This window comes from Cricetulus griseus, chromosome 3, assembly GCF_003668045.3.
Source record: "Cricetulus griseus strain 17A/GY chromosome 3, alternate assembly CriGri-PICRH-1.0, whole genome shotgun sequence".
Taxonomy (NCBI): domain Eukaryota; kingdom Metazoa; phylum Chordata; class Mammalia; order Rodentia; family Cricetidae; genus Cricetulus; species Cricetulus griseus.
In genome coordinates this window covers 107,824,008-107,844,259 of record NC_048596.1, presented here as the reverse complement: position 1 = coordinate 107,844,259, position 20,252 = coordinate 107,824,008, and the positions used below count along the sequence as shown (strand labels likewise).

Below are 20,252 nucleotides of genomic sequence, written 5' to 3'. Positions count from 1 at the left end.
TGGTCTTCTCATTCATCCTTCTGGAACAGCACAGATACTTCTGTGGCTTCTGGGAGCCTCTGAGCCACCAAGGTGGGGGGAGGGCTGAATGTCCTTCCCTTTTGAATTTGAGACAAATGTCTTTATCAGATAAGGCTTGATTCTGAGGTCCCTTTTAAAACCTAGGGAGGGAGTGGATTCGCTGACCCAGAAGGCATTAACTAACAAAATCATTTGGAACCTAATCCTACACCAGATCTCTTTGCGGGCCACTCTCCCCTCCCCCGTCTCCTACTAGCTGTTCAATGGGGGTGGGGAAGTCAGTGCCTCCACCGCTGGGCGCTGTTCTCTTCCGAAGAACTCAGCCTCTGAGGTTGTCCATCCTGAAGTAGAAGTAGTAATGGGGGCCCGTGTGATCTCCGGGTCACATCACTCCGGGATGGCCGTTTTGCCTAGGTCAGGGACTTCTTGGTGGCTCCCGGCGCGCCACCAGGCTGGCGAACAGCGTGCACCGCTCCCTACCTCTCCCCGCCCCTCCCTCCCACCTCTCTGGGCCAGCGCTCCCCACGGTGACTCTGGATTGCAGCAGCCAGCCACTGGCTTCTTACCAAATTGGGAACTGCATTATGGCTTTTTCTTTCTTTCTTTCTTTCTTTCTTTCTTCTTTTTTAAAATTTCCTTCAGAGGGAATAATCTCAGCCCTCTTCAGCTTGCTTGGCAATCTAGTGTGACTGGGGCGAGTAGGCGGGCACATCCTTTTACATGCTAATATTGCCCCACCTCCTTTGAACCCTTCTCAAAGCGCCTTGCTTTCTTTTATTTTGATCGATTTATTTATACATATATTTATTTATTTATTTCCTTCAATTCCGTATATTGGGGAACCCTTCTTTGCTCTCTGCCCCTTCCCCCCACTCCTCGTTCCCCCGGGAAGACAGACCCTGAGACGCACTGTACTTGCGAGTAGCGGTGCTTGCACCTAGGCTGGGTATGGCTGCACCGGGCGCGGGGGGCAGCGATCACAGCTGCCACTCAGACTAGGCTGTCTAGGCTGTCGCTCTGCTCCGAAGGCTGGGTGAGCACCGAGTTCGGGTCCCCCAGCGAGCTGCCACTGCCGCAGCCGAAAGGAATGTCCCCTGTTCTTAAGGACCCTGATTGTTTTACACCAATGATTTGCCACTGCAAAGTTGCTTGCACCAACAACACTTTGTCGTTGATGTTTGGATGCAAGGTAGGATGAGGGGTTTGTGTCTTCTTTCAATGCATGCTGGCCTCCCTGGGGAGAGCAAACCATTTCTTTTGTTGTTTGTTTATATGTCTGCCTGTTGGGTGACGGACCGAACTGTTCTGTCCACTCTCAGAGCTGGCTGGGGTTTGGAGCCAGGAGAGCCCAATGATTTTCCGTGTTGGCATGATAGCTAGACGGTGACAGGACCCTGCATGGAGCACACAGAAGCTGCAAGTGCTCTTGAAAAGAGGGCGTCTTTTATGCCTCGGTGCTCGGGATTTCTTCCTGCTTTTAGCTACTGACTAGCTCCTGGGCGCTGGTCTAGATGCTACTGAAAGCCTTAGACTGATTTCCATCCCCTGGAGCAGGGCCATGGGGCTAGAGTAGCTGGGACCCTAGAAGTTCTCCAGATAAAACAGAGCCTCTTGGTTTGCTGTGAGCGTTTCCAAAGAAGGGCTATTGGCTACTTTAGGCAGAAAGTCTAGAGGTATATATATGTTCCTGTAGTTCTCAGTAGTAAGATTGTCTTCGCTTTTACACAATCCCTTTGAAATCAGCAAACCAAATGCTTAAGAAGAGGCGACACTTTATGAAGTTTGCAGCAAATAACTGCCCTGTCCCAGAGTTTTGCAAGGATGCTCAGTGTCAGAAGGAAAGGAGGTTTGCTGGATTTTGAAGCAGGTTACAGCCCAGAACTCCTTTCTTGTTGGCTGTGGTGGTTGCTACCTGAACTTGGCTGTTTGCAAAATTGTTGCCCATGAGTGGTCTCAATACCTGTTCTTTGCTCCCGAGGGCCATGAGGTTTTTACTCACATCGACAACTTGGTGGGTTTATTCAGCTCTTTCTAGAAATCACTTCTTGTGGTTGCTACAAAGATTATCTAAAGGAATGTGGGTATAAGAATGGGGGGCGTACTTTATCTGAAGTAAGTGAAAGTGCACACCTGTAAGTGAATGCAAACCACCACATGATTTCCACTGTTCAGAAAGATGTCAACAGAGACTGAATGGGACAGTTGCTAAATGCAGTAAAGTTAGTGAAACATACACACTCCACTTTGTGGGTAATGATCACAGGAGGCAGACATAAAAGAAAAATTGAGAGTTAACAGCGTTACACTGGGTGGCTAGAAACTCTAGCCTTTTCTTGGAACTTCAGGTTTTTGTTCTTTTCTTCTTGAATGGAATGGGAAATGTAGGCGAGGGGGGATCTCTGAGACCTCCAAACTCCCAACATTCTCAGATATCATCTTGTATGAAAGTCTTTAAGAGTGAAATGAATGCCAATTATTATTGTGGTTTTTGGCGTATATAACAAGTCCAGGATCAGAATTAAATTGTGATGTGGAGCTTAAAAATAAACAAAACAAAGAAACAAAAAAATGCCCTCAAGTAAGTCTTAGGTCCTTGAAGGTCTGTGTGTTTTATCACTGGTAAGATGTGTGAGATAATACTACACTAGCTAGTTTGCCCCTTCCACACAATTTATCTCCACTTTGTGGGTTCCTATCCCCTCTTTCTGCTAACTGTGTATATACCAGCCTCTTAGCACTGGGTACTGTTTAAAATCCAGTATTACAAACTTATAAGACTTGTTCTGCACTGCTAAGTGCTTAACAAAGAAGTGTGAAATAATTGTTGTGGGAAAATAAGCACAAGCTAAAATATCAAATATGATAAGCTATTGGTATAAGGACTGTTAACTATACACCCTTGTAGCCTAGTTCATGTTTAAGGAAGTTTCTTTTATGTGGTTATTTTTTCCCTGATTATCAAACCATATTGGAAGAAATTCATTTAATTATAATCATCCTTTTAAAGAGGACAGATAAATCACATTAATTTTGCTTCCTTTTGCTTCTATTTCTTTTGGTTTTTCTTGTTTAACAAGTTCACTCTGACTATATTCATGTCAATAGAGTAAAACATCCCAATCAAATTGACAGTGTCCTTTGAAAATAAATTAATTCCATGACAACAATACACTCTGAGAAAGTCTATCCCACTCTATATTATCAATTATTTGAATATGATAATGCTCAATCATCCTATATATTATATTATAATAATGTATAGTCTAACTATGCTCCTAAGGTAATTAATTATGTACTGTCAAGTGTAAGAATTCCATCTTGAAGTCTTAAATACAGACAGATCATTAGTACTTTATATACTTGCTTTTCACAGTGAAGTTCTTCAATATTGTCTAAAAGATAATAACACAATATAGTGTGAAAAACAAAACAATGGGGTTTCAAATGTAGATTTCACATGTAATATGTATATGATTTCTCATCTCAGTTTTCTCAGAAAAAATGACCACAGTGAAAAGTACAGGTTTAAATATCCCTATATTATTAATACAGAAGAAAGTTAAGCAATATGCACTTGGTACTTGATATGCATGTATTCATCAGGTGACTAGTGCTTTCACATAGCTTTGGATCTTTTACTAGCTTCCCAAAAAGCAATGCTCAGACCTTCTATGAAGAAATACTTTCACTGTCCAGTTTTTCTTTTCATGTCTTTATTGGCTATGAGCTGAAACATTGTTTCCCCAAGTTATGTTACTCTAGGCTAATTGTTCATAAGTAGGAACACCTTATGTGTTGATAGAACATTCACAAAATGAAGTAATAATCATTAGTACTATCCTGTTATCATTATTTGACCCAATTATCAAATACTCAGCATTGAACAAATACCCACTCATGTTGTTTATGGTTTCAAAATTAAATTATATAGCATTTAAATATCTTAGTTACAATATTGATGTAAGGATGATACATAAAAACTATTTCAGTTGAATTTGTAGGCAGTGAAAGTGAAATTTAAATATATGCCTGTTATGAGTTTCTAGAAACTTGTGTTCATTTTCATATTATCTAGGGTATGTGAAAATAAGATTAGGATGCATATTTATTTTCTTTCCTGGAAGATACTTAACATGGCAAAGCTTAAAACTCTATTCATTTAGACCAAATTTTCACCTTAAAATGATATAAAAAGTGTTATAAATATCTTACTAATATGTAATGATTTGAAAGATGCTGAGTAATTTGATCATCAAAATAGGATCTCCAAAATGTTTTCTTTTGTCTACTCTCTCTAGTGCCCTCCTTTCTGCATACTGGCTATCATTCAGTTTTGGTAAATATAACTTAAGACTGTATTGGGCTCTGTTTTAGATACTGTGCTAGACATTACACATTGAAATACAAGAATGATACCATGAGAGGAATCCCAAGACTACTGAAAAAAATCCATGTCTTAAATTCCAGAATATGCACAATAATGTGTCTTTAGTCTCATGAGAGAAATTAGATTACCCTTTGCCTAAGTGTTTTCTGTTAGATCAATCCTCTCTTCTCAACCCATTGCTATCACCATACAGCAGTGTTATGGGAATGAACTTGCATGGAAAAGAAAGATTTCTAGAAGGTTCATTTCTCTTGAAAAAGTTCATGTGTCATCATAAAACAGACTTCCACTTCATCCTCACTTTACTCTGTTTTTCTGAGGAGCAGCCTGTATAGTTTCCTCTCCTTTACCTTGTGTGTATCTATATTTAAAGAGTGTTAAGTACTCTTGACCCTCTCCTTTTATTCTCTTCTTTCTAGTCTCTACAATTTCAAAAGCAAAGTGACATAGTAAACATAGTATATTTGATATCTTTCCTCATATTCTGAGATTATTCTTAAACCAGTTGCTTTCTGTTTATTGCACTTTATAAAGTTAAAAGGATATAATTGAAATATTACTCATTCTAATAATAGCTGACAGATCTGGATGGACTTCTGTAAAAAATTTCCAAAGATGATATACTGAAAGGTCTTCAACATAATGTCCCATTAGGAAAGTGCAGATAAAAGCTACAGTGAAATTTTACCTCATACCAGTTAAAACATTTACTATTAAAAAGGCAAGAGATTACAAATGTTGGTGAGAATGCAGAGGAAGGGGCCTCCTAGTATACATATTCTGAAGGAAAGGATGTTAAATTGTATGGACATTTTGTAAAACAATATGAAGTTTCTTAATATACTAAAAATAGAACTACAATTTGACCTAGCAGTCCCCATATATCTCCAAAAAATAAAATCAGAATGTCTTCAAATAGCCAAATTCTCATGTCCCTTACACATTATCCAGAAGATCCAAGATTCAGTAACAAAATAAATAAAGTAAATGGATAAAAATTTGAGATATACATAAAAATATGTGTATATATGATATTTTAAAATTATCATTTGAGTTTTAGTATCTTATTTTGGGCTTTAAGACTTGATCTTACTATGTATCCCAGGTTAGACTTGAAGTTGTTAATGCAGCACAGGCTCTCTTTGAACTTGCAATCATCTTATTTCTGACTCCAAAGTGTTGGGGTTATAAGTGTGTACCATCATACCAAGTTTTCCTTTTAAGCATTATGACACACAAAATACACACCACTGTAAGATAATGTGTATTTTAGTAAATTGATGATAGTAACTTTGTTTAAGCAAATATATTACACATCATAAATATATTTAATAAAAATGGACAGCTCAAGTTATAAGGCCCCCTTAACCTTCCCTGCAATATCCATTGGCTATAGAACAACTCAAATCATTAAGTGATGACATTAAATCCTTGGGCTGAACCATTTACCTTTAATGTCATCTTTGATGTATTAAGATAGAGAAAAGAGGAAAATATTTCAAAATAACATAGACCATCCTTTTAACAATAATTTTCAGACATTTTATAAGCTGTACCTCAAAGAACTTGTAAGTTTTATGTGATGGATAACAACTTTCATTTCTTCTATATTGTGATTCTCCCAAAGGGAAGAAGAGAATACAGAGCATGTTGAGATAGAGAAAGCAGGAAAAGAAGAAATTTAAAGGAAAGGGAGATGGCCATGCTCTAATGAACTGAGGAGAGAAAGGATTTAACTGGGTTAACCAACTCAACCACTACCTTGGGTGTTTTACAATTATTATTCCAGTTACCATAGTCATCAGGGAAGCACAAATGAACCAGGGAATAAGGCAAAATAGAGCAGGGTGATGGTGGGGGAAATGAAGGATGAGGAGAAGAGGAAGAAGTGGGCTGTAAATCCCCAACCTCAAGCTGGTGCTCTTAAACACACCCAAGACCAGAAGGATGTGTCAGCACTTCATTGGTGGACAGTTCCTCCACAAGCCTTTGCTTTTCTCTGCTACTCCCAGATCAGACCTTTCTAGCTCATTTTGTTCCCTGGAAGTGGGCTTGTTTACTCTTGCTTATTCATTTATATCAAGCCATGATTGTTTATCAATGAATGATTTCCCCAGGGCATTCTAAACTGCCATATCCGTATGTATATTTTTGTTATTGGAAGGATAATTTTTCTCTGAGTAGTCTGAATAATTTGAATACTGCAAAGTTCAGCTATTTTGGCATTTTGTATGTTTTTACATTAATCTGTGTTAATTGGAATAAATTTGATGAAGCTGAAATAGGAAATGAGAAGAAATTTTAGATAGAATTTAGAATCCCAGCAGTGTAGAGATAAAATTGCTAATAATTTTAGTGTGTTTTCCCAGTTTCTCAGTACTGTTTTAAACTGGTCTGTGTGTAGCTTATTTCTAAATGTGTGTGCACAGCTGTATTCCAAGGACTCAGGAAGACGAGGCAAAAGGACTGTAATTTTGAGGTAAACACGGGCTACATTATGAGGTCAGCCTAGACTACACAGAAGTATATTGTAATACAGTAGTGCTTGCATTTGGATGTCTTAAACTGACATTGGTCTTTGTGGACATATTTTAATATCTGTATAAATTAGGTACACTTATATTTAGCGATTTAGATCCTCCATCATTTGCTACTACCAAAAATAAAGCATGCATTTCAGGAAATATGTCTTTTATATTTGAAATCATTTCCTTTGGATAGAATAAAGAAAGAATTCTTTAAAAAATATGATGCTTTGAGATAGCTATTGCTATACTTATTTTAAGGGTGACTTATGAATTTGCACTGCCACAAGTTACTTTGTATTTACAACATTCTCTAGGTTTAGTATTTCCTCCAATTTTTTGAATTTATAAATAAGAGACAATCTATTTTATTCTCATATAATTAGGATTAAAACTTTGTTAGACTTTAAGTTAATATGAGCCCCTTTATTATATTGGTGTATCTCAACTTAAAATATCTAATATTGAAAAACTCCCAACTATTCAAATTGAGTACATTAAAGAGACAGATATTTGCAATATCCAGTACTTAATTCATTTTTGTTCCAACACACACACACACACACACACACACACACACACACACACACACACACGGGAAGGGGGGGCTCTAACATGTTCTAAACACTGTGCTTAACACTTTACAAATGTCACCCCAATTATTCTTTACAATGACCCTTTGAGATACATACATCTTGACTTTCATGTTACTGTCAGGAAAGTGAGCTGTACATGGTTTAAAACACATCCAGAAAGTCACATGGCTCCTGGGGAGCAGAAATAAAATTTGTGTGTAGTTACTTTAGATCTAGAGCCATTTTCATGTCCAGAATAGCTACAGTAGTCTTTCAGATGGCAAATTCTTTTCTACCAGTGCATTTAAACTAAGTAAATTTCCGCTTTTCTGGAAATGTGTAAATTTGAATTCAAAGCACACTCTCCAGAGGACTCAGCCTTATTGTATAATAAGTAGCTAAACCTATTTCTTATGAGAGGAGTTGGATTCAACACATCATTTTTCATACTACTCATGCTCTCATTTTCCATATGAGGTTACTAAATCATGTAGACAGGAGGTCCCTACTCAAGGTCACACAGTAGGTCAGAATCATAGCTATAACCAGGTCTTCCCATTTCTCACTCAACATTATTATTTCTATGTCATGACTGTAAGCTAGAAGTTCTGGGACTCCAGGTGAGGAAATGAAAAAAAAGTGACACATTTCATCACTAAGAAGCAGGGAAAATAGCATCCTTCTGGCTGTTATAAGGTTATGTGAGATGTCACAACGAAAGCATTTAGCACATTGCCAGGTATGTGATAAATATTCAATATATTTGTCTTCTATTTTTATTAAAACCACTCTGCTTACTGTTAGAAAAGATGCAGGTAGTCTACAAAATATTTCAGTCAGGTGCACTGAAATTTATGTCTATAAAAGAGAAATATCTAAATTTACTGGTATATTATTGGAGTGTTTTAATGCTACAGAATGGGAAATCTAGAAGTTTTTGTAAATCATACCTCTAAAATCCTAGATTAAACCTGACCTAGAAAGAGAAAGTGAAAAATGAGCCAAGGGCTGAAGCAGGTGTTGAGGGTGTCATAAGCACAGTGCTTGGGCTGTGTTTCCTTTGACACCACACATGCTAGTTAAAGGTCTTTAACCATTTGATGATACATATTAAATTTTGAAAGAAATCCCAAAAGATTAAATAAATAAGGATGGTAGATGATTACTCTGCCATTAAAATATGCTTACAGAAAAGGAATGTTGAGTGAAAATTCTCAATCCTGAGAAAGCTGATCTTTCATGAAGCCTTTGCCTCATACTTACTTAGGGATTTTAGGTAATGTTCTGAAGCCATGAAGGTAAAATTACTTGTTTTTTCTGAACTAAATTACTCTTGGTCTCCTATGAACTATCTCTAGCAACTAATAATGGCTCACACCTCAATTATGCTATCCGGCTGTTAATTCTATTTCCTGTGGGCTATATGTTATTTTTCATTTTATTAAAATAGTAGCTAAAAGAAGCAGTAAAATGAACTGTGCATTTTTTGTAAGTCAGTCAATACATGTTTATAAAATAGAGGAGTGAGTAGTAATAAGTATGGTAATAAATACTCAGTGAATACAACACTACCTTGTGTTTATATACTAGTCATTTCTGGATGAGACTAAAATTTGATTTGGTAAACTGTGTAAATAGAAAGCCTTTTACTTTAGTTAATGTTAGACCTGAATAGAACAGAAAAGTATTTTCCTGGCTAATTGCTTTGACAGTTGGTCTTTTCTGGAGTGAAATATTAGCTCTTCTTTGGTTTAAGCCTGCGTGTTTTCAGATTGGAGTTTATACTGTAGTCTCTCCTGGTTCTGAAGCCATATATGTAATTAGATAGCTAAATGCAACTCTGGCTTATGACAGCCATCTGGCAAGAGATATCTGGACATAGCATCATCAGTAATTTACTCTTGTCTGCAGAGAGGTTAATAGATCATTAATACAGTGGAATCTCCACACCATAAAGAAATGGTTGCAATGAACGTTATTATTGTTTAACATCATGGCTGTTTTTACTTTGATACAAATTACACATTAGTCACAAATCAAAGATACTTTATTGACATTTTACATATATGAATGTTCTTGTCAGACAAAAAATTGCATAATCCATTATAATGTTGATAGATATAGAATGATGTTTTCAAAAAATTTTAAATAATTTAGTCAGATAATAAGAGTATCCCAAACAATAACTTCTGAAAACTATAAGTAACAAAATATCTTTTAAACATCATCATGTGTTAGCATGTTTATTAATATAAAATGCTATCGGAAGGGTAGTTCCCTTGCATTACTTTTGTAAACTCTTTATCCAATATTCCGATTTGGGTTATATAATTTCATTTGATAATTGACAACACAAGAAGTAGTCCAAGTCCCTGAAATGTTAGTCTGTTTCATTGTCCGTGACATAATGGCCTAGGATTGGTGGTATTAGTGTCTTATATCTGATGTAATCAGTAATGGAACCTTAGCTAGTGATGCCACCTTCACAAGGTCTCAAATAATATGACCCATAAATGTGCCAGTTGACTTGCTAGTTAAGAGTAGGAACCACATACTTTCCTCCCATGGATCCATATACTTAGCTACTTATTTTTTTTAAACATTCTCCACTTGGAGAAATGTGAAGACACTTGTCCACCAATATTTTTCTAATTGTCCCTTGAATATCTGCTATGTTTAGCTTTACAATAGGCATCTTAGAGTAATCATAAATTACAATAATGTATGGTCCTTGTCTTAGGACCCATGCAGTTTGTACTAAGAATGACACATGAAAAACAAACAAAAAACTAAGAACAAAAACAAAGATCAGCAAGAGTTGAACTAACTCTTGTTATATAACCACCATTTACAAACTTGTTTTCTAAAACCTTGAAATAAATTAATCAGCACCTTCCTTAGAATATGTACCTTCAGAGGGAGATTAATCTTCCCCTCTGATATTATCTCTTCATATGCTCATATTAAATGAAACTCTGTAAACAGTTTATATTCAAAGTTTACTCTTTTCCTCTGCTAGGATGGGGTCTGGAGAGATGGTTCAGAGGTTAAGAACACTGATTGCCCTTCCAGAGGACCCATGTTCAATTCCCAGCACTAACATAGTGGCTCAATACCATCCATATCTCCAGTTCCAGGGCATTCAATGCCCTCTTCCAGCCTTTGCAGGCAGCAGGCATGCAAGTAGCAAATCATACATGCAGGCAAGTCACCTATACACTTAACATAATAAGATGGATGGAGAGATGGCTCAGTGGTTAAGACACTGGCTGCTCTTCCAGAGGACCTGGGGTTCTATTTCCAGCACTTACATAGTTGCTCATAATGGTCTGTAAGTCCACTTCTTCTGCTAGGATGGTGATCTCTTCTGTCAGCAATAAGGGGCAAGAGAACCACTGGTAGCTTTTGATGGAGTTATAGAAAGTCCTTTGAAAGTAATTGAACTTTATCTGGCCTTTCTAAATCATCTATAATTACATCACAAAGAAAATCAATTTGGTGTGGATTTCAAATGTATCATAGGTCACTATGTCTCAACACCTTACTTTCCTTTTCTGTGTGTGGTAGAGAAATGTCAAAAGAATAAAACATCAGAAAATAGTGCATGACTAGAATGTATGCCCATTTATTAGATAGAAGGGGGTATGGAGAAAGAGGGAGAAATGGGAGTGGTATGTTATATTATACTCTACCCTGATGACTGTACCAAGAACAGATATTCTGGTTGAGTCTGAAGCCGAAGTGTTCTCCTGAGTGTGCAAACAGAGGTAGAAACATGAGTGGTATTAAAAATGGAATGACTAGAGAATTAGCTGTATGACCTTGGGGGAATTCTTTCATCCTGAGTTTCAGTTACCTTGTCTGTTCAATGGAGACAAGCATGTGTATGTAGTTCATTTTACCCACCAAACAAGACAACCAATAGGATGTCTGCTATGAAGTATTCATTAAATAAAGAAATACTGTTTTCTTTCTATGAGTTCCTTCCTGTTTAATTTTATTTGCATTGGCAGAGTATTGAAACCATTCAGAAAAAAAAATCCTTTGTGTTGTTACACATAAGACTCAGTAGCAGGGACGATGAGAGCTCATCCTGAGAACCAGACCAAATATTGTCTCTAGGGAACCCACCTTTCCGGTGATGTCACCAAACATTTTCATTTAGCCTATCAGTGGCATGTTCTGTTTTATTCTTCTTGGTTAGTTCTAGTTCAGCATTCTTTACCCCCATTCCTTCATCTCAGAGTCCAAGAGGATATTTCTAGCCCTCAGAGTACCTTCATGGGCACACTGACTCAGAAAACATGTGTTATTATACCCCTTGTTAGCAGAGCTATTGTACATAACTTATTTCCTAAAATATGATACCCGGGATTTTTGTTTAAAATACTAGTGAACCTTATTTTCTTTACTTTGAAGGTCAAACAGCCACCCCAAATAAACAAAACCTGGGGTTTGGCAGGCTGTCTCATTTTCAAATAAACCTTTCTTGAGTTCTGTAAAATGGAAGTGTTTTCTCTTCCTGCTTGAGCCTCATACATTGCCCCTTTACTGGAGCTATTTCTCCAGTAAATTGCTATGGTTAGTCTCTCAAGCTAGAGGGAAGAAAAAGGTTTTATAATGAAAATGCTGACAGGTTCTTATCTACAGCAGTGTGTGTAGAGATGCTATGATCTCACTGATTGTAGAAACCAGATGACTGCTTTCGCTGAAGGGGGTACAGACATCTTCTGCAGCCTGGAATTTTTAATCTTTATCCTGGAAAGTTCATGAGAAAATAAAAAGCTTTGAGGAATTAGGAAACTAGGTCTGTGCAAACCTTGCCTTTATTTTTCCAGTAATGTAGTAAATTGTATTTCTGTGAGGATCTCGCATGGAGATGGTCACAGTGTTGCCTGTTTCCTTAAGCTTATGTCTTTGTTTTTTTTTTTTTATTCACTAGAAACCACTATCTCAGTCTTATTCATATTTTCAAATAATGTCTATCATTAGATATAGATATAGATATAGATATAGATATAGATATAGATATCAGTTTGAAACAATTTATCTTACGGCTCTCAACAGCAACCCAGTGGAGTTACCATGAGGAAAATAAAGAATATTGAGTTGAAAATTCCCTTCACTGGAGATATTTAAGCATTTCCCCATAATGTTTATATTAACAAATAAGTAATAATTAGGTGGTATACTAGACATTTTAAAATGCCCCCTTTCTATTTGTACACAATTTTAGCTTTTAGCATGTATTAATGATACATAACAATGTGTTTCTTTGTGACATTTTCATACATGTATATATTTGATACTTTTAGGGTAGGTCAAAGTCACAAAGTGTAGTCATGGCCCTGATGGTGCAATGCTAGATTCCCAACTCTAAGCTTGTGCTAACTAAGTCTCTTTTCCTTGTTTGTCAAACACTAAGCGTTTCTTCACATCTAACTGTTCTTACAGAGTACTGTGCCAAGATATTTCTGGGATAATGCCAAGGACGGAGGGAGGAACCCTTGATTGGTGCTTGTACTTTAACACTCATTTATATGATCAAACAAGTGAGTGTTATCTGCCTGAATCTGGAAGGACAGAGATTGCCTGGTGCAGGGCCCTCAGAGAATGCATGAAAAGCAAAAACCTCTGCTAAGAACAGATGTGATAACACATGTTTCTTTCAAGTAAAATTGCACCTGTGTAATGAAGACAGATGAGTATTTCAGAGAACAAAATCAGAAAGAGAATGAATTCTGGTTATGGATTCCTTTTCCCCTCTGGTTTCCAACCTTCTGTAGGCAGCACTTGTCATGGAAATACAATGTCTGTTGTGACCCTTGAATAGACACAAGTAAGAATATATTGTCAATTCAGCTGGGAGCATAGCTGCCTTTTTCTCCCACATTTTTATTTTGTTGTTATTATTGTATGTGAATGTATGCATGCATGTGTACACATATTCATGTAGATGTGTGCACATCTGCATGTGGACATGCATTCCAATGCAAGGTATCTTCCTGTATTACTTTTCACTTTATTGTTTTGAAGTAGGGTATCTCACTGAATGTTATGCACTTTGATTTGATAGATTGACTGGCCAGTAGACTCCATAGATCCTTTTGTCTCTACACACCAGAACTTGGATTCAAGATGTGTGCCCAGCTATTTACTTGACATTTGAACTCAGGTCCTGATGCTTGCATTATCAAGAACTGTACTGACTAAACCATATCTCTCCAGCTCTTCTCTACTCATTACAACTCACTTCAGAAATCCAAAAACTGTATGGTAACTTCCTATTAAAATCATACCAATTTTGTGCATCTCTCCTTTATTAGTCGTTTATATTTGTAGTGTCAAGCCAAGAGACACAAGAATCTACTTGTGTCCAATTCCCTCTTCTTTCTCCTACAGGGATATGTAGATCCAATATCTCTTTAAATGAATAGCTGTACTATTTGTAAAAAATGACTCAAATTTTAGGTATGCTTGTGTTCATAGGAGACAAAACGCAATCATTCAAATTTATACTAAGTTAAATCAGTGTTCTACTACAAGCAATGTATGTCTGGTTTTAGCTTTGTTTTAGATATTTCTGGATCCCAATATACTGTTGGTGGGTCCTTTTCTATAAGTTAAGCATAAAAATTCCTAAATTTTCTGACCAAAATAAAAAAACAAGAGCCCCAAAGTGTGGTATTTTACTTTATCACATCACAATGCTCTCTAGTTTTGAATAAATATCTGATATTGGTATATATCTAGTTTTTAAAAGAGCTTTAAAGAAAACATTTGCTCAAAAAGTCTAGAATTCAATTTACAATCATTGGGCTAAATTGTCTTCATTTAATTAATGGCATTTTATTTAACTATTCCCTCTGAATCAGCTAAGAAAAATGGTAAATTCTATTCTAGTGTAACTAAATATTTAGAAATTTAAGAGATAACAAGTGGACTTAAATAGACTTGCAGCAATCCAACTCTTGTTGGTTTTTAACTCTATTTAAAATTCAAGGTTATTTTCTTACTTCATGTCTGGAGAAGCAAATTTTCCAAAATGTGGGACTAACTTGAGGATCTGATATTGTGCCCAAAGGTGATGGTGTACACATAATAGAATAAATTCCATTTAATTCACCTGTTAAATTGTGGTATATTCTGTAAAGGGGTTTTGATATGCCACTTATAAAATATTATTGAGATGGTTCACATGCCAGATATGTGCTTGTTTATTATGAAGTAGATCTTGACATAATGGCAGTGTGAAGTCCTTTTTTGCCTACTGTCTGGCTAGTCAGAGCCCCCAAACTTTGTCTGTATAAATTCATTTTGCTTTTTGTCTTCTGCCATCATGTATTGTTTTTTAATCATTGCATATAAAATGCCACTTGCCAGTAAGGACATCATGAGTTCATTTAGTGAATAAACATCCTGTTCTACATTTGTCCTATGCCTGACAATGGTATAGGCTTTTTCCAAAGAGGAAGGCCAAAGAATGCTATTGCTATCCATGTTTATCCTTAAGCAGTCAGTTTGTGTCATCTCCCCCAGAAGGCTTTCCTGGCCACCAGATCCTCTCTGTTTCCATGGAGTCATGAATTTTTTTCTTTCAAATTATACTGGATTGTCACAAGGCTTAAGACATTATAATGGACAAGGGAGTCTGGGATATTACTTGAACATATATGTACTAACTTGCTGACTGCAACACACTACTTAATCTATTATGATTATAGAATAATGTATTTATGTAATTTTATTTCAAATTAACCAGTTAATTCAAAGAAGAACATATCCTACTTTTTTTCTTTTTCTTCTTGCTATTACAATAAGATTCTATAGTTTCTTCTGTATGTTTATATTTCTCCAAACCTTCTCATATATCCTTCCTTGTTCATCATAATGATGCCCACAATAGTTCAGTTTTATATATTTTTAGGACATTATTAGATACAATTAATTTCTCTTGGACCATACTTTATGAAATTATCAATAACAATAATGTATTAAATAAACAACTGAGACCTAGAATTCAATTAGTATTTAGTGAGGGGATGAGTGGACATATGGGTGACTATAAGAGTGGCTGTCACAGTAGCACATATTTAAGGAGATGATCTAAATACATTAAAGCAATTCATAGATCTTCAACAATGCAAAGGGATTTGCTTTGGTTTTGCTTTTTGTAAACTGATACCAGCTTTAATCTCTGTGACAACCTCAGAATCAAGATATTATTCACTGTCACTAGGAGATTGGAATGATTTGCAGGTGGATTCTTAGGACTTCGCCTTTCTCTTTCTAAGATGCAGTCCTAGTGTAACAATCCCACAGGATCCTGGCACCTTTGTGATAGTCTCTTGGGTTAGTTTGGGTATGTAGTCACAAAACGATGCATGGAAAAGAGCTGTTGGGATGTAGCATGTTGTAGCAGCCTCACAGCTTCACTGTCTTCTCTATTTCAAGTAGATTCGCCAACTCCTGTGAAAGGGCTCCTGAATTTAAGTCCAGTTAAAAGTCATTTATTTTCTATTTTCTCACTAAAGTGCCTTGAAAGCTTCATTCCCTTAAAAACATTTCTGGCCAAGTGGGCAGAACTGTTAAAGACTGTTGCTAAGAGCAGCCAACAGAAAGGTTCTTAAATTAACAACAAGCCACCACCCATCCTTTCTAGACATGAAAGTGTGCACACATGTGTGTTTACATATCTCCTTAAAGAAATAACATACACAGAGAAGAGCAAGCCAACCATTACCTGTAGGTTAAGGTTAAGTAGGGTTTTTACCTAGAAGGATCAAGTAGAGGGAAATTAGAAAGTGAAAGTGAGAAAATGGTTGTATTAGTTGCATAGGAAAAGCTCTGGTCAATAGCAGTCAAGCCATTTGAATATCAAAATACTTGCTCATCTTCTGTGACTTCTGGGCTGCATAGACACAATACAGGTGCATTCTGTGATGTCTAGGCTGTTCTACTTACCGGTGTATCCCTCCACCCTAACATTCTACATGGTAACTGGTACATAATAAACACTAGTGATCATTTGCTGTGTATATGAAGGGACGACTATATAGACACTTGTTCCATATTATGAATGAGGAATTGAAGGTTCAGGAGTCAAATAACATTCCAAACATTAGTGTTGAAACATGAACTCAAACTCACCTCTGCCTATCTCTAAATATTTTACTTTGAAGTGAAATGTTATTTCCCCTTTAAGATATTTTCATGACTAAAAAAACAAAACAACAACAATAAATAAACAAAAATTAAACAAAAAACTCTGCCAAGCCTAGATTTAACCCTGGAAGCTTAGGAATTAATATCTGTGAAAATAGCTTATTAGACATGGAAGAAGAATTGTACAATTGAGTGATAAATTTTAAACTGATTCCAACCCATTACTGGCATGAGGATCTGGGAAAAACATCTAAATTCCCAAATATTATTTCCCATGTGCATATGAATTACATGCGGTTATAAGTTAAGATAAGCATTTAGACCGGCCTTTACCAAAAAAAATTGTTGGGTGCTGTTATTATTTCCTAAAGCATTTGGAAAAAATGATGTAGTGATGTGTTATTCCAAGGATATACCTCACTAACTTTCCCCTCCTCTCAGATACATATTCAGACACACATAGATATTACACACTTACTTATATGTAGGTGAACTGGTTTTAATATGTTTTTAAGCTATGGGGGTAGGCAAAATTATGACTCAAAAGCTCATTTGGACCTTCTTATTTAAAGACATTCTTATTTTAAACTTCTACGAATATTTTTAAAGCTGAACACTTGGGTAATTTGCTTGTGTTAATCTCATCAAATTTGATTGCTAAAACTCTTTCCTCCCCTTAACCTTAGCTTCTGAGACCCAAGTGCTTAATCATGTTACTATTTTGCAAAACTCCAATTGACACCATGTCATTTTGTGAAATAGAGCTTTGTTTATCTGAGGGGCGTCATTTGCAGAAGATGGTTTGGAAACAGGGCCACTGGCTTCCACCCCTAGTCCTTGTCTAGGCAAAAACCCCTTTCTGTGGGTATCTTTATGGCTTTGCTTAAATCGAAATATGAATGGCATCACCTTACTGTCTTTTCAGCAAGCCCACACATTCATGTTTTTTTCTGCAAAAGGAAGGTGACTCAGTCTAAGCATAGGGATGCTTCATTCATCTGATTAATAAAGCAAGTGTGAGGTTTGACTAAGTATGTTTTTCTCAAGTGTGTTCAAGACCCTGGAGCCAGGCAGACACTGAATACAGTGGAAGAGAGGTGAGGAAACGTCCCAGTACCAGTTATGGCAAGACTTTCATTCCAAAACTACATATACAATTAGTGTCTCTATAATTGGGAAATCTCTACAATTATCTTGGTCTCAGTTTTTTTGTAGAGAAAGAAAATAAAGATGGGAGTGAAGCTGTGAAAATACCCTCAGAATCACTGTGAAACTGCCTGAATGTGCAGAAGTGGTAGTCAAAGAGACACAACCCTACAGTAAGTAGTCAGGATGAGAATTCAGGACCAAAGTAATACATAGTTATTTTGAACGAGGGGCTATGCTAAACATTTTTACTTCAAAATAATTATTGGAGGTAAATATAATTTTTGATAAGTAAAAAAATAATCCAAGTTCACAGAGATCAAATAGCATCTAAAGTCACCAGCCAATCAGGACAAGGTCTGGGTTTAAATTTGGGGAGGAATGAGCATGCAAGGAAATAGTTTTGTGTCTTGATGGATCTTTGAGGAAACAAGATGATGAATGAGGCTAAGAGAAAGGTTTAGGAGCAAGAGCCTGAGAATTTTGGAAAGGGTCTAAGCTAACCAGGATTGGGAGTGGATCCAAGAGGGAGACGAGGTGACCTTCCTGGCATTGCTATGTCATGGTGTGTAGGATGAACCTACTCTCTGCTGCTTTTGTCTGTGGGATTCTGCTCTACAGCCTGAGAGTTGGAATGAAAAAGGAACTGGAGACTCTCCAGGATCCAGGACTGATACATATGTCTTGGCAGTGGTTTAAGTGGGAAACTAGAGTGCTGACAGAAGGTCCTCCAGTAGCTGACTGCAGGCTTTAGTCTGAGTGAAGAGTCAAGGTAGATGAAGCCTGGTTAATAGTGTGGGTACCTCTTCTTTTCTCTGCTCAAGTCGTCTTCCATGTCTTCAGTACTAATTATAACTTCAAATAAAAGGAGTAGGCCTTTGCAGTGAAGTAGAACAAGTCTAAAATTCTCAGTCTATTCTGTTCACCACAATATGGGAGCTGATCTAACATCATAGATTTTGAAAATATCTGAGATAAATGATGCAATGTGAAAATCAACAATGACATCACAGTGCTATGCTATTTTGATAGTGTGTTTGAATGATGTCTGATTTGTAGATATATTTTATCTTTTGATATTTTGCTTACCCATACTTGACCAATTTCATTTCCCTCCCCCACAGAGTGGCTGTGTTTTCTAGCTACAGTCTCATTTTATAAAAAGATATCTCAAAATGTCTCAGAACAAGTTAACTTTTACATAATACCCATGGAAATTGAAGACAGCTTTTCAACTTTTTTTTCCCTTGCTTTTTGCACTTTGCATTTCTGTCTTCTGAGACTGACTTCACTAGATATTTCTGTTTGATTTCACTGCACTACCAATTAACTTTAGTAATGTCTTTCTCTTGACCCAGTAATGAATATAGTAAATACTATTAGTTCATGTATTATGTATAACATATTACACGATACTGTTGATTGTAGAATAATATCTTCAGTATTTTTCTTTTTCTATTTAAATTAGAAACAAGCTTCTTTTACATGTCAATCTCATTTCCTCTCCCTCCCCTCCTCCTGTGCCTCCCACCAACCCCCTATATCCCAACCCCTTTCTGCTCCCCAGGGAGGGTGAAGCCTTCTGTAGGGGATTTTCAAAGTCTGTCATATCATTTAGAATGTCACAAATTTAGAGCTGTTCCCACCTTAGGAGCTTGTAGTAAAAGGATTAAATTAAGAAACTGGAATTTATTTTACATGTGCTCTGGATTACCAGAGTCTAAATAGCTAGGTGAGGGTGGTGGCACATGCCTTTAATTCCAGCACTTGGGAGGCAGAGGCAGGCAGATCTCTGTGAGTTTGAGGACATCCTAATCTACAAAGCTAAACAGAGAAACCCTGTCTCAAAAAAAGAGTCCTAAATGCTTTCTTCACTATATACACTCAGTGCTTAAGTTAATACCTCAGATATTCATCCTTATATTGATTTTGATGTTTATATTTATTTATTACTATTATTAATTATATACATGTGTTCAATCCCTGTAGCACACATAAAGTTAAAGGGAAGAATCAACTCTATAGAGTTGTCGAGGTAGACCATGGCATAAACATCCCCATGCACATGCATCATATGAACACAGCAAGTGTCTTTACCCTTTGAGCCATCTCATTGGCCTAATTATATGATCAGATAGATTAGGTGAACATGTTCAATCATTTTACTGGGGAATGCCATAGACTGTATTTGACACAAGCTGCTCAGATTCAAGTTGATACAGTTTCTCAAAAATGTCCTATTACTTTCCCCCACAGATATAAGAGACTTGGCTTCTCGAATTATGGAAGCCATTCTAATACTCTTCCATTTACCCCAAAATAAAAGGTATGAAATGGAGGCATTCTTTGGTTGTATTATTTTAAGGGAAAAAACAGGCATTGAATTAATTTTTAGACCATAATAAAGAGAGTGAGCCATGAGGTGGAGATGGA

General features: G+C 36.6%; 1 protein-coding gene across 1 annotated transcript in view; it reads left to right on the top strand.

The window, feature by feature from the left end:
• The first annotated feature begins 1,108 nt into the window (after positions 1 to 1,108).
• The window catches only part of LOC107977363 (disks large homolog 2), a 1,172,797-nt gene continuing 1,153,653 nt past the window's right edge, over positions 1,109 to 20,252 (top strand). Inside the window, exon 1 of the mRNA XM_035442394.1 lies at positions 1,109 to 1,210. Within this exon, the coding sequence (XP_035298285.1) occupies positions 1,109 to 1,210 (102 nt within the window). The remainder of the gene's footprint in view (positions 1,211 to 20,252) is intronic.